The following is a 13,954-nucleotide window of genomic DNA, read 5'->3' as shown; positions in this document are numbered from 1 at the left end:
TTCTCCTTTCCCTCTATCTACCCCAGTTTATTATCTAAACTAATGCATAATCCATAGGGCTTTGGGAACTTTGTGTAAATACTTTCATGTACAATTCTCTTTCTAGCTATCCTGAGATTAAGACCACAATTATCCAGGCTTAAACCTAAAATAAAGGAACCTTTGTGAATGTATTATCTGGCCTTACATGTTTAATCACCCAGTATTCTGTGTGCTTTTTAATACATAAACTGAAGAACAAAGGTTGTAACCTCTGTTTCACACATGAAAGACCATCTAAGACATATATCAGACATTTGGGGAGCTATTAGAAATAACTTCTAATGACAATAGCATGGCATTTCTCCATCTAAACCTAGATGCTGTATTTAAAATGTCACATTCTATAGAACTTAAAATTTCAAATACTCATGGTCACCATTTCCAAAGATCTGTAATACCTAACATCAAATTCTGAGACGCATGTCAGACTCTCAAATGTAATCCTCATAAAATTCCTTCTCCTCATCTCTTCTAATCCTTCCTATCCCCAATGTAATTTTTTGTCTGTTTTTCAGGACATTCTAAGAGCACTAAAGTGAATGTGAGTTTGTAATGGAAGTTAGAGAAAGAATGTGTTTGGGGGAGGTGTCTGGTGCAGAGTGGGGCAGGAGATGGATTGAAGGAAGGGATCTGAAGTGTGCAGACTATGGCATGCAGTGATGGAGCAGATGGAATGCATCACCATCAGCTATGACAGAAATGATTTATGGAATGACCTGGCTGCTCCTGCCTAGTAACAACACAGGATGACAGAGCTGAGTTTCCATGACAACCAAAGCCCACCCACTAACTAGATTAAACATTCTCCCCTGGCTTCCACTCACACTGAATTTAGATCTTCTTTTCCAAATGCCAATTGGTTTAGCTAGTATGTTGGTCATAATATGGCAGAATAGTCAAGGACTTGAACGGTAACTGAAAAGGAGCTTGGAGGACTACTGACAACATCACAAATTCCTGCCTGCCTATCTGCCAAGGATCCTTTATGGAAGTCTTCCTTGAATAAAATAAACAAAAACTTTTGAGAAAAAAGCCCCTGAAATGCAGGTTATACTTTTTTAAGTTGCTTAGTATCGAAAGTTCAAATGTTACTTGTCTTTCTACCTGTGAAGTATCTGCTACTGGATTCTTACAGAATCAGCAGAAGGAACTGGCAAGTCAATCAAATACCTGGGAGGCACTCATTTAATATTATAGAATAATTTTCTTCCAAAGTAGGTCGTTTACATCATGTGGAGTGAGTCCAGAATAAGTGAGACCACTCCCTTTAATCCTCATCAACACCTTGTAAAATAACAGTCACTGTACCACTGTCTTTCTGGAAGTGAAGCTAGTTAGATCAGATCTAATCTAATATCTAGGCTTTACCTTTCCTAGCCTGGTGATCCCTAGGGCAAGTTACTTAATCTTTCTGAGCCAAAGTTACTTAACCTTTTAAACCTTAGTTCCTCATCTGTAACGTGGGAATAATAATGCCAACCTCACAGGGCTTTCTTGAGGATTAAATGAAACGACGCATGTAAATGCTTAGTATAGTGCCTAGCACCTAGTAAGCATACAAATTACAGATGATATTTTTGTGGGTTTTGTTATCATCATCATCATTTTTGTCATATGATGCAAGACTGAATTCAACAAACATTTACTGAGCTCTATTTTGTGTGAGCCACCACTATGTGGTAGATGAATTTGACTTGGCTTCATTTCTCAAGAAACGTGTACTGCTCTAGAGTAACATTTATTTACAGAAACCATTCACAAAGAGGTTTATCTCTTTAAATTTCAACAGCTGCTTCCTACTATTCACACATTAAGTGGTCTGCCTTTCCCATGAACAGCAGCAAATGTGTTTGACAGAGTTAACTGCACTTCATAGTAAGACATAAGTAAGACAACTCTAAAAATTCTGAGAGGCATATCACTCAGGAGGAAAAAAGGAAGGAAGAAAAAGCCTAAGGAGAAACTTTAGAAAATACAAAGCAGAAGTACCTCTTAAATAATTAGATTTGGAATCTTTATGGACTACCGGTAAATGTTCTCCCAAAAGAGTGGATTTCGTTTCAATGTTTTAAGGATCATATATATTAAAACCGATCACTGCCTTTATTAAAGCAATTCATTGCTTTGTCATTAACATTCTGGTGTGATGTAAACTACTTGCTGAGGAAAATACTATGGGATTCCTTCAAATTAGTTTTACTCATTTTAGCGTGGGTTCTTCAATGAATCTGTTTTTTTCCTTTTTGGAAAGGCTCTCATCTCCTATGTCTTAAATGAATCAGCAGCAGATGCTTATTCTTTCCTTTAAAAAAAATATATAAAATACCTTCCATGTTAGAAAAAAATCCTTATAAAAGCACTTCCTTCTCTGGATCAGAAGAATAACTGAGTTATGTTTCTTGGTTCCACTTGACTTATTTTAATGGGCAACTCACAAAGTATATGTTTAAAACTAATAAACAGATTTAACTATTAACCTCAGTAATCTGTGCTTTAGATTTCAAAATGCCCAAATTTCTTTTTCTTTTCCCTACATCTGTTGCATTAAGACAAAAACAGATATTTAAATGGAAAGTAGAAGGACAGTTCTTGTGGGAATAGGGTGGGAAAGTGTTCTTGTGAATTATTTTAAGGGCAGTACAAATCAATACAAACCGAAAATAGCTCTAAATGAGTAATGAAGTGGTCCTGTTATAACTACACCCTTTAACTATGACGCATACTGCCCACAAAATCTAACCACTGCATTCAGCAGTGTAAAAATCATTCAGCAAAATATGTAAATTCAATACTTACAGATGCCAAAGCTTTTCCAAGTGCATCACCTGTCTGTGAGCTTCCAGCAGCATTTCCTCTGGTTCCTGAATATTTCAAAGAGGAAAACAAATTAAGAAGTTTAGCAGGCAAGGAGGCATGCTTTTTTAGCACTCTGCCATTATTTCAATGGTGTTCTCCATTGTTGTTGCACATCTGTCACAATAAACCTGCAAATACTCTGCATGTGTTGTATTTAGTAAGCTAAAGTAAAGGTGGGTTCCTTACCAGTTTGTACATTAATGAAAATCAGAAAGTTTCTTTTCCTCCTTTCTTTCATTTTTAAACTCAATACTAAAAAATACGTTGAGTCAAAAGGTACAAATTTCCAGTTATAAGTAAGTACTGGGGATGTACATGATAAATATAACTAACACTGCTGTATGTCATTTAGGAAAGTTAAGAGAGTAATCAAGGGTTATCACAAAGAAAAAAAAATTTTCTATTGCTTTAATTTTGTGTCTATATAAGATAATGAATGCTCACTAAACTTATTGTGATAATCATTTCATGATGTATTTAAGTCAAATCATTACACTGTACACCTTAAACTTATACAGCACTATATGTCAATGGTGTATCTCGATAAAGCTGGAAAAAAAAATATGAAAAGAACAAAAATATATATATATGTATTCAAAAATATGAGATTCACTATAAATCGCCAAATTCAGTTTTAGGGAGTTTTGCCAACCTAAAAAAGCTCACCTAGGATGCTATCTGATCCATTGATGGGAGGGGTGTGTGAGGCAGCAACATAAGGTGAACTGCTGGTACTGGCACGGTGGAAGCTGGACATTGGTGGAAGACTTGTGTTTATGTCTGTTGGTGAAACTGAGTGTGGAGGATAACTCTAAAGAAAGGGGGAAAGAGACATGATCTATTAAATATATTTTCTGAATAATATGCACATATAACTGGGCAACTACTATAACAGGTTAAAAAGAACATCATAAATTAGCAGCTGAAGAGCACTACTCTTGTCATTTACTTTTTCAAAAGGCATGAAGTAAGCCTAGAAGTATTTCAAAATTCAGAAGTTTTGGCAGAATCAAATCTTACACTTGTAATCCAAAAGAAACACAAGTGAGGACAAAGTGTTGCTGCACCCTAGTCATGTGTTACAGCCTACCAAGCGGTCATGTGAATGAAGGCTGCCATAACTACTGGATTGAGACATGTGGGAAGTGGAGGTCCCCAGAATTCCACCAAAACCAGGCTGGCTCATCCCATTTGATGAACTCCAAAGGTCAGAAGAATTGTGGGTCCCATCTAAGACAAAAAGAGAAATATAAAATTTTCCTTAGCCAATATTTTTTCTTTTATTTTGATGATGCTATAAAAATTCAAAGGGTACCCTCCAGATAGGTTTTTCTTTCCCTTTCCAACCTAGTCTTACATCTAGTTTTCTTCCCTCCAAACTGTATAGTTACTATGTTAAATGAAGGAAAAAAGCTTTATAGTTAGAGGGAGAAAAAGTAATTGAAACTGTAGTAGGCAGGTCATTATAAAAATCCTCACAAGACCTAAATTCATATCAGGGAGGACAATAAAAATTCCAAATCTGGAGATAGGTTGGATTTAACTTTTGGTTAAATGGTATACCCATATACAAAAAGTTCTTAATCTATAAGCAATGTATATTATACCAAACATTCTCAAACTAGAATAAAGAAGTTTCTCTTACAGAGAACCTAAGTAATGGATAATGACTATATTATAGTCAGCCTTCAAAAGAAATGTGTTAGCAATGACTTCACTCACCAATGTAAAGTCAAGGAACCATTTATGTAGTAATTTATTGCTCCCATAGTCCAAAACCACAGAAGACCAAATAAAAATGATTTGCTAACAAGAATGAAAGGAAGTGCAACACTTTTTCTCTCTTAAAGTCTTATTCTGTTCTATGATATTCATTTTTTATTTGCACTGATAATTCTAGGGGTGATATGAATCTGTAATTTAAACAAGAAACTAAAATTGTTAATAGCTTTTATATATTTAAATCCTAAAATGAGAAAGAGCAGCTTTACTCACTTTTCTCAACTGAAGTCCTTTATAAATTCAATCAATATTAGATGGGCACTCCGATGCTTCGCTGAGTAATCCAACTACATTGCAGTCAGCAATAATTAGCAATAGGAAACTTTAAAACTAAATTTTAATTTGCTTCAGCCAAACATATCTAGATAAAAAATGTCTGAACTTCTATACAGATATTCTCTTTCCTCACAACTTTAAAATATTAGCTAATATACAAGAGATAACTGTTGTAGTACTTGACAACTATTTGGCAGTACTTACCTTGCATAAAGAAAGTGCTAGCAAACATACTGGTTGGTGGCTTGGGAGATGGATAACTAGGAGATTCACGGTTGAAGTCATCTGAATTTGGGGATGGTGCATATACCTTAAAATTAAACAGGAAATTTAATTAAAATGTAAATGACTGTCATACCACTTATGTAAAATGTGTTACATTTCCTGAAGGGCCTAAAAAGGCCTATCCAATATCTAAAAAGGCCTACCACAAATCCAAACAAACGGCCTAAATCCTCATAAATAACGTCTAACTTGGATATTATCTACCTGTTTGTTTTTAGCTGATTACTAGAGAAAAAACTATTCTAAATATCCCTGTAATGCATCTTTGTGTGACAATTACATCAGGTGGTTGAATAAAGTCACAAATGTTGACTTTGCTTACAAAACACAAATCCATATAGGCTCACGATTCAAAATGTGATAGTGGAAACTAATGTCTTTTGAATACAGCATGAAATAAAATTTGTTTTATTTTATGAATTTGTTCATAAAATCCATTCTTTTCACTGTTACAAGATTTATCAAAATCAAAATGAGTTAGACTAAATGTTACTATTCTTTATGACTATTAAAAGTTAACTGTGAAAGGCACAACACAATTGTTCAGAAACTTCCTTAACTTAGTAGGGTTGGCAAAATTAAACCAAGTTCTGCTCAGGGGTTTTAATTCTTTAATTTCAAGTAAATTTTCAAGTCTGGCACAGCTTTCAGGAAAGGCTCATTTAATCTGTCAGAGCAGTATTAATTTCCTGTGGTAAACCTTTGCTTCAGATAAACAAAGTATGAACATTTTGAATTGGCAAATGGCCAACTCTGTCATTTCTCTGGAAAACTAAATGGGCATCCAAATAACTGTAATAATCAAAACATGATCAAACCATTCTCATGATGACTACTGAAACCAAGAAGGAAGACAAGTAAGTAACACTTAAGGTGATACATGGTCTGTTAAAGTAAAAGTAAACCAGGAGTCAGGAAGAATGGAAAGGTGTCCTACTGTGAGCAGTGTATGAAACGTATTTCTTTTGTTTAGTCTGATAAGGGTACAACTATTAAATTTTAATCCAAAATAAAAATTCAAAGTGTTCACTTAACGTGGAAAAAAGTAACTAGCTCAATAAAATTATGGGAGGATGCGTAAAAAAAAGCATCCACATATTTTTTGCATAAGCACAGAAGATTTCTGGAATTACACGTAAGAAACTTAATGGTTACACCTCTGGACTTATAACTGGGGAGGAAGACGTTTGCTTTATGCCTTTCCACACAGTTTGATATTTTTATCAAGTATACATTCCTATGCACTAATAAAAAAGTGGAGGAAGCACACACAGATTAAAATGGGAGCCAATTTTTTATTTACATAAACTGTCATTTATTCTTTCTCTGAGGCATTAACTAACTGTAAAGATTCCTGGCAAATTACCTAACCTTCTGAGGCTCAATTTCCTCATTTGTAAGATGGTGCTAACATTACCTGCATGGGGGGGCAGGGGTTGATGGGAAGATTAGATGAAATAATACATACAAAATGTTTAGGGAATTCCCTGGCGGTCCAATGGTTAGGACTCTGCCCTCTTAATGATGAAGAAACAGGTTTGATCCCTGGTTGGGGAACTAAGATCCCACAAGCCGTTCGGCCAAAACAAAACAAAACAACCTCCCCCCAAAACAAACAAAAAAACAAACAAAACCCACAAAAACAACCTGGATCCCTCAAGATGGCTAAGGCGCACAGAAGGCTTGAAAATGTTTAGCATGGTAACCACTCACTACGTATTAGCTAATAATATCTTTCTAATTCTTATTAAGAGCAGTTACACTGCTACATATTGTGCCTGTTTAGTACTCAAACTGCTATTTCTTATAGTTTTTGTCTGACATCATCCTACTTATATACAGTTCACCCTAGATAAAAGGTTAAAAAGTCAATTTTTAGTGTTCTTGCTAGCCATGCTACTATAAGCACAGGTGTGTCTTTTTAATGGACTGCCTTTCAGGTTAGTTTCCTACTTCTTATATCCTAGAGCAGAAAACACACACTTGTGGTACCTGAAAAGTTTGGGACAAGATATATTCCTAAGAATTACCCAGAAGGATCCTAGATAGGAGATTATGCATTATACATATTAAACATATTTTTCTAGTTCGGTGCTATGACATAAAGACAGAGTTAGAATGAAAGAACTGGATATACACAAATGTGTTTGCAATGTATTAGATAGGCTGATAGGCAGGAAAAGTTTTCAGGAAAGGAATTTTGTACTTTTTTCTTTTAATCAAGTTTCAGCATCAAAATTTAGCTTTAGCTAGATGTCCTCTGTCCCCTTTATAATATACAGATTTTTCCCAAACTATGCTGAAACCACAAACAACAAAAACGAGATGTAGAAAGAAAATACAAATGAGAATAAAATTTAGAAGACAGCATTAGAACATGTTTTTGTCACAAATGCTTATTTACTATGTATACCATCACTGATCTGAAAGTATACAATATAAAGTTCTCTAATTCTATCTAGCTTTTAGATTGAAACAGTATGTAAACCTCCCAATGATACTTATGAAAAACTCCAGTTTTGATGTGTCATTTCACACAAAAAATCTACATAATTTGTCAGTTAAAATTTATATATAATCTCCCAATATATATTTCTTTATCCTTATTTCTATTCAATTCACTATATTCCATACAAGATAAACTTACACTTTAAAAATTTTTAAATGTATGCAATTATAAAAGCAAAGAACTTCTGCTGATTTACAAAAGAACTTTTGCTGACTTTACTGATTTACAAATCGCTGTAAATAAAGGAGAATATGCTGATCAGATAATGGTTAATTGATGACTATCATGGAAAGCAAGAAAACCAAGATAAAACACACGAAGAAGAGGCTTGCCTGCTTGCCTACTCGTATGTAAAAATTTTGAAGCTGTATTGAGAACACAGGGCTCATTTTAGGGCAAAGTTGTTTTTAATGTTAGTCTCTATAAATAGACTTTGAAAAAGATAAATGGACTTTTAAAGAATAGATCTTATAAATGAAAATGGTAAAAACTCTAAATAACTATAAGTTTATCATTTATTTACTAACATAAGTTCAAAGTTTTTATCATGATAAAAATGTTTTGAAAACCATGGTTCTCAAAGAGGCCCATCTAACAGCATTTCTAACACACGACAAAAAACTTTACTTTTGGTATCTTAACCATAGCTTGCAAAAACATAGATGCAATGTTATGAAGCAGCAGTTGTGCCAGTTGCGATTTTTCAGATCAAAGAGTTCTTGCGGCAAAGCACAACTGATGTGGTCTCAAAGACTTTATTAACTCCAGATGTAGGAAAATAGTCAGCCAATTCCACAAAAAGAGCAAGTCTCTTTTAGTTACAATCAGTACTGGCCACAAATTAAAACCAGACTGCTTATGTCATCTGATCACCTGCACATAGATGCCAGTTTTTTCCTAGTTAATGATCTAATCACACATTTAAATCTTAAATATGATTTTGTATCACAACAAACAAAATTAAGAGAAAGGAATATGTGTGCTTAAGGTGATTAAAATCTACCAGGAGTCACACTATTTTAAAAAGAAACAGAAAAAGTACAATTAAGTAATTTAAGATGTTCTATTGAAATGTGGTAATTAGAAATTTTCTTTAGAATTCTAGCCTCCATTTCAGAATGTCAGGTTCAAAGTAGGTATCATGTGGGAATGTCCTTCTTTCTCAAGTACTTAATTTTTCTCCTCCAGGAATGGAAAAGAGAGAAATTTTGAGTGTTGGGTGAACAGAACCATAACATTTACCTCAACTTAAACGAATATAACTGAAAATCTAACAGATACCTCTCCTTTCATTGTTAAGTATGTTTGAAAAGAATAAATTCACAGTAATATCTCTACTGTCCTCATCCCATCAACCCAAACTTACTTTTTAAGAGTGACAGAGTACTTCAGGGATGAATATTTACATTACTCTATACAGTGATTACACAATTATCCTTGGAATGTTTTAGCTCATAAAACCAATTGGAGTCAAGTTAGCAAAAACATTCCTTTTTTTCCTGCTTGGGTGATTCAGTTTAGTCATATGGATCACCCCAATTCAGGGCAGTCCACTCTGTTTAGCTTTAGAGGCTGGAGGTGTGCACTGTGCTCTTGATTTCAGTGCATCCTTCCTGTAATTAATATTGGAAACATCTCTGCAAGGCAGAAAGGCATGATTTTCTGACAGTTGTTCAGCAAAGATGAAAAAAAGTAGAAGCTTCTGCTAAAAAGATATTTTTTTCTTTTTATCTTGTCACATCTAGTGATGAATTAAAAGATGATGCCATTCCCTATGCTTTTAAAAATAGATCCAAAGCCTGTGTGGTACCTGATATCTTTAAATGTTCTAAATGATGAGGAAATGAATTGGGAAATTTCTTTAGTATGTGACAATAGCTCGCTAGATATCTTAATTAAGATACACTTCCACAGAAAATGAGAGGAATGCTTTAGACGGGCACTGTCCAATAGGTTTCTGTAATAATGGAAATGTTCTGTATCTGAAAAGACAGTAATGTACCTTTGTCTGTACAATACAGGAGATACTCGTTACATGTGACTACTGAACACTTGAGATGTGGACAGTACAAGTGAGAAACTGAATTTTTAATTTTAATTTAATTAATTTAAATAGTCATTTGTGGCTACAGGTTACTATATTGAACAATACAGGATGAAATCACTCTTCCTTACCCACGAGTTTAAAATTAGATAAATTATTTTGAAAGAAATATTCTAGGAGTCTCATAAACTCCAAAGGCTATGAAACGAAAACCAAAACTCTTAAACATTTTGGGAACACCTTTATCTAATTTGGAAAGAAGAAAGACGGAGAAGCTTATAAATTTTTCTGAACATGCTCTAACACAGAAATTATTACCGATATTTCATTATGTTTAGGCTTCTATTAGAGCTTTTGTCAAGATGGTTTGACTAGCAGTTCTCTTTAAGTTCCAATATGTTAAATACCATTAAACACTTTAATGCTAACATTAAACCTCCAATGTGTGAAAAGTTTATGCTAATAGCATAAATCATCTCCAGCATAATCTTTATCAACTTACCAAAATAATAAAGCAAAACAAAATCATTTGGCTAATTTACCCTACCATCATAATTTTAAAATAAAAATGTGATACTATATTCAGGAGCATACACTTAATTTATCTCATTTTATGTAACTATATTTTGTATTAAGCAATAAAAATTTTTCAAGATTTAGCTGAGTATCTAAAACCTGACAACTAACAAACAAACAAAACAGTTCAGGTCACTGGAAAAAAAGAAAACCCCAACCCAACTCAAATTCTAGCTTTAAAATCTAATTAAACCTCTGGGCCACTGATTTTAAAAGTAGGCACATTTAAGGGTCAACACTCAAAAACTAAGAAAGAAAAACTAGGTAATTATTATAAGAATTTTTTAGTTACTGCTGGTCAACCTATGCAAGTTTCATACACAATAATATACATAAACAGTTTCCTTCTACCGCTGCATTTTGTGGGACCTGAATTTACTAAAAAGAGGCTGCTTAAAAAAGAGTAAGTAAAATTTCTGCTTTAAATAATTGGACTCATTGAGATAAGAGTGCTAAGTAAGTAAAAGTTAAAGAAATTTTAGATTAAGAAATTTAACTAAATTTAAATTTAGTTAAATTTAAATTTAACTAAAGGTTAAAGAAATTTCCTAAAAACTATTCCCTATTGATTTTTCTGATCATTTTGGATCCACTGTTTTCTATGCATACTGACCTTATGCATAAACTTAGAGAAAAAGCATATCTTTAACATAAATGTCAAAATATTAAAGTTTCTGAAATTCAGGGCTTCCCACTTTCCTGGTTCTTTCTTTAATCAAAATTAAAACCAGCACAACCCAAAAGAAAAAGACATTTAAAAATTTAAGTACATGAAATAGCAGTCTAATTTAAGAATCTCCTAATATCCAAGAATATTTAAACAAATGACAGATTTGATAAATATCTCAATGTTTTCAGTATTTTAATATTACATAAATGTAGTAAATTTTGCCGTAAAGTCCAACCTACTACTCAAGTTTTTATGGTAATTCCAAGCCTATGGGGGGGGAGGAATATTTATATAGTTCCAGTACTAAATACTGTAAGAACTGAAACCAAAAGGCATCATAAAGCAAAATGTCTGAAGTAGGACTAACTAAGGGACACACAAGCTATCCATGAAAGATTCTTTTCATCTAATTAGTTAGCCTGATAAAAACACAACTGAAATTTCTGTAAAAGGCATATATATATGTTCATATTTTCAACACTCATAAATAAAAGGACCAATATCTTTTCCCAAGAATTTCCGGAGAGCGATTTGGGGTGAAATAATGTAAAATTTCCTTTCTAACAACGATAAGAAAAAGAATTCTAGCTTTCAGTACAAAGCAGCTTAAAATCAATTACTACTGCTGCTGTCTAAAAAGTATAGTTGAGTAATAGTGGTTTTCATGTGTGAGAATTTCTTCTTAGGTAAGTCAAACACATTTTAATTAATCTTAACATCACTGGGCGTATTTTATCAGTTCTTTATTGTAACCAGTATCATTTTTATAATAAGCACAAATTTTTTTCCTGAGAGATAAACCATGGAATTTTTAAGGGACTGGGTTTGAAACTTGTATGCTAGGATAATGTACTGAACAAATCAATGAGTGTCACTTCTTCGCTATCTACATTTTAAAAATATTTAGACCCAACAATACAGCACCTGATCCCTTTCTTCAATATGTTCATGAGCTAGTGGAAAGGAACATAAATTTCCTTCTAAAAGATTAATAAACCTGACCCGTGACAACATATTCTCCTGGCAGAGGCTTAACTTCCTGGTATTTGTGTTCACTTGAATCAAGAAAAAAAGACCTTCTTGGATTCATATCTAGAATATCGTCTCATACATTTTTGATAAAGGGAAAAAAATCAAAGCAGATTTAAGCTAAACTCCTTGTCATCCAATGTCTTTAGCATTCTAACTTCAGAGAATGCTTAAATGACTTCATGTTTTCCTCATCATACAAATGTTAGATTTAACCCTACTGGGCCCATAGCCAGCCTGGAAATTCGAGTTAATTAATTATATACTTTCCTCTCTCATGTTAATTAGCAGTAAATCCCCAACGGAACAGAAATGTAGCTCTATATACTCTCATATTGGTTTCTGTGCTTTTATTAACTGAAAATGTTTATCTGAAAAATAAATCTTAGAAGTATTTACAACGCAATTTTAGCTACTTGCTGCTCTAATTCTTATGATAATACAAATTATGTGGGGAGGCAGGTGCCAAAACCATGGCTATACCAATTTTCACTACTACGAGTTCTATTAGAAGAGGCCTTCTAATTTCCTGCATTTAAAAACATATCTAGGATAGTTTTAAGTTCTTCATCTTAAATAGAAACTAGTAAAAAGCTGCTTGACTGACCATATCAATTAGTATTCATAAAATTGTAAGTCTGATCATACATGCAAAACATATTTATTTGTAAGAATGGCCTAGTGTTTTTCTCAGTGACATTTTCTTTCCAACGGAGTACTTTGATACAACCAGTAGTAAGGATAAGTGAAATCTGGCCCTCTGCTATGGAGACTAGTTTACTTGTCCTTGGATGATAGAAAAGAGAAAACCTGCTCTTAGGAGACAGACCTGGGTTCAGTTCTGGCCTCAATATTTAACTAGCAGGGTGGGGCTTAAACAAGTTACCTAACTTCCCAGCACCAATTTTTCCTTACTTATAAAAGGAGGCTAGTAACAGCTAAATGACAGAGTGGTTATGAGAATTAAATGAGGTAAACATAAAGTCCCCAGCGTAGTTCCTGACACAGAGTAGCCCTTATGATCATGTTAGTTCCTGTCTCTTCTTTCCCAGATTCCATACAAAGAAGGTGAATATTCAAAATGTGTTTCTAAGCTTGAGTTTTAAAACTTGGATTTCTGTGTTGTCTCTAATAATAAAATAATCCCCTGAAATAATGAAAAGAGCATCATGCCTGTACTTGCTGCAATTTTTATACCTGGAACACTTTATAGCATCTTCAGTTCAAGGCCTAGAAAATGGAGGCTGATGAGATAGGTGAAGAGAACAGGAATCCTCTCCTCCCAAAACTTTCCTTCCTTTACCTCTAAGACTTTCTACCTTTCGGCATAAAGGACACAATTGAGTCATATCAATGAGAAAACTGAGTGCAGGCCAAGTTCTTTATAAGTAAGGAATCTCAGAAATCCATTATTCCTTGCTATTTTTCAAAGTTCAAAAAAATAGATAATATTCAAAGTGATTTTAAGTCCCCTATTTATCATAAACACATATTAATATCTTATAACATGGCACATAATACAGCTACACAAAAGCTACATGTGATATAAAGCATTAACCCCTTCTCTTTTCTGATAGTGGGGAAAACAGGGTTAACATTTTTGCCTTTTTGCCTTTTCTTTTCTGCACATAGATGCCCAAGCCTCTTATATTTCCAACAGTACAATACGGCCACATAATCTTAAATAACAAAATATGAAAAGGCTCTTCTCTTATTAATCTCTTTTTTCCTAGAGTCTGTTCAGTCTATTTATTAAATTACCCCAAGCATCCTTAAATATATGGAAATCAACTTGAAAATTTAAAAATAAAAACCGGAAAAAAAAAAGGAAAGCATTTTCTTTAAGGCCAGTATCACTCAGGATTTCTCACTCTTTCATAATACC

General features: G+C 33.6%; 1 protein-coding gene across 11 annotated transcripts in view; it reads right to left on the bottom strand.

Annotated features, from left to right (window-relative positions):
• The window catches only part of TCF12 (transcription factor 12), a 381,119-nt gene that overhangs the window by 44,435 nt on the left and 322,730 nt on the right, over positions 1-13,954 (bottom strand). For 9 of the 11 annotated variants that reach the window (XM_082648173.1, XM_082648177.1, XM_082648178.1 and 6 more), the window contains 4 exons: positions 5,161-5,266; positions 3,989-4,128; positions 3,565-3,709; positions 2,839-2,903 (listed from right to left, as the gene is read on the bottom strand). In XM_082648173.1, coding sequence (XP_082504299.1) covers positions 2,839-2,903; positions 3,565-3,709; positions 3,989-4,128; positions 5,161-5,266 — 456 coding nt within the window. The remainder of the gene's footprint in view (positions 1-2,838; positions 2,904-3,564; positions 3,710-3,988; positions 4,129-5,160; positions 5,267-13,954) is intronic. The other 2 variants (XM_082648183.1, XM_082648174.1) reach the window with 1 other exon arrangement.

Source organism: Grampus griseus (assembly GCF_964374135.1).
Source record: "Grampus griseus genome assembly, chromosome: 2".
Taxonomy (NCBI): domain Eukaryota; kingdom Metazoa; phylum Chordata; class Mammalia; order Artiodactyla; family Delphinidae; genus Grampus; species Grampus griseus.
Note: the sequence above shows the minus strand (reverse complement) of the source record. Positions and strands in the feature narration are given on the sequence as shown.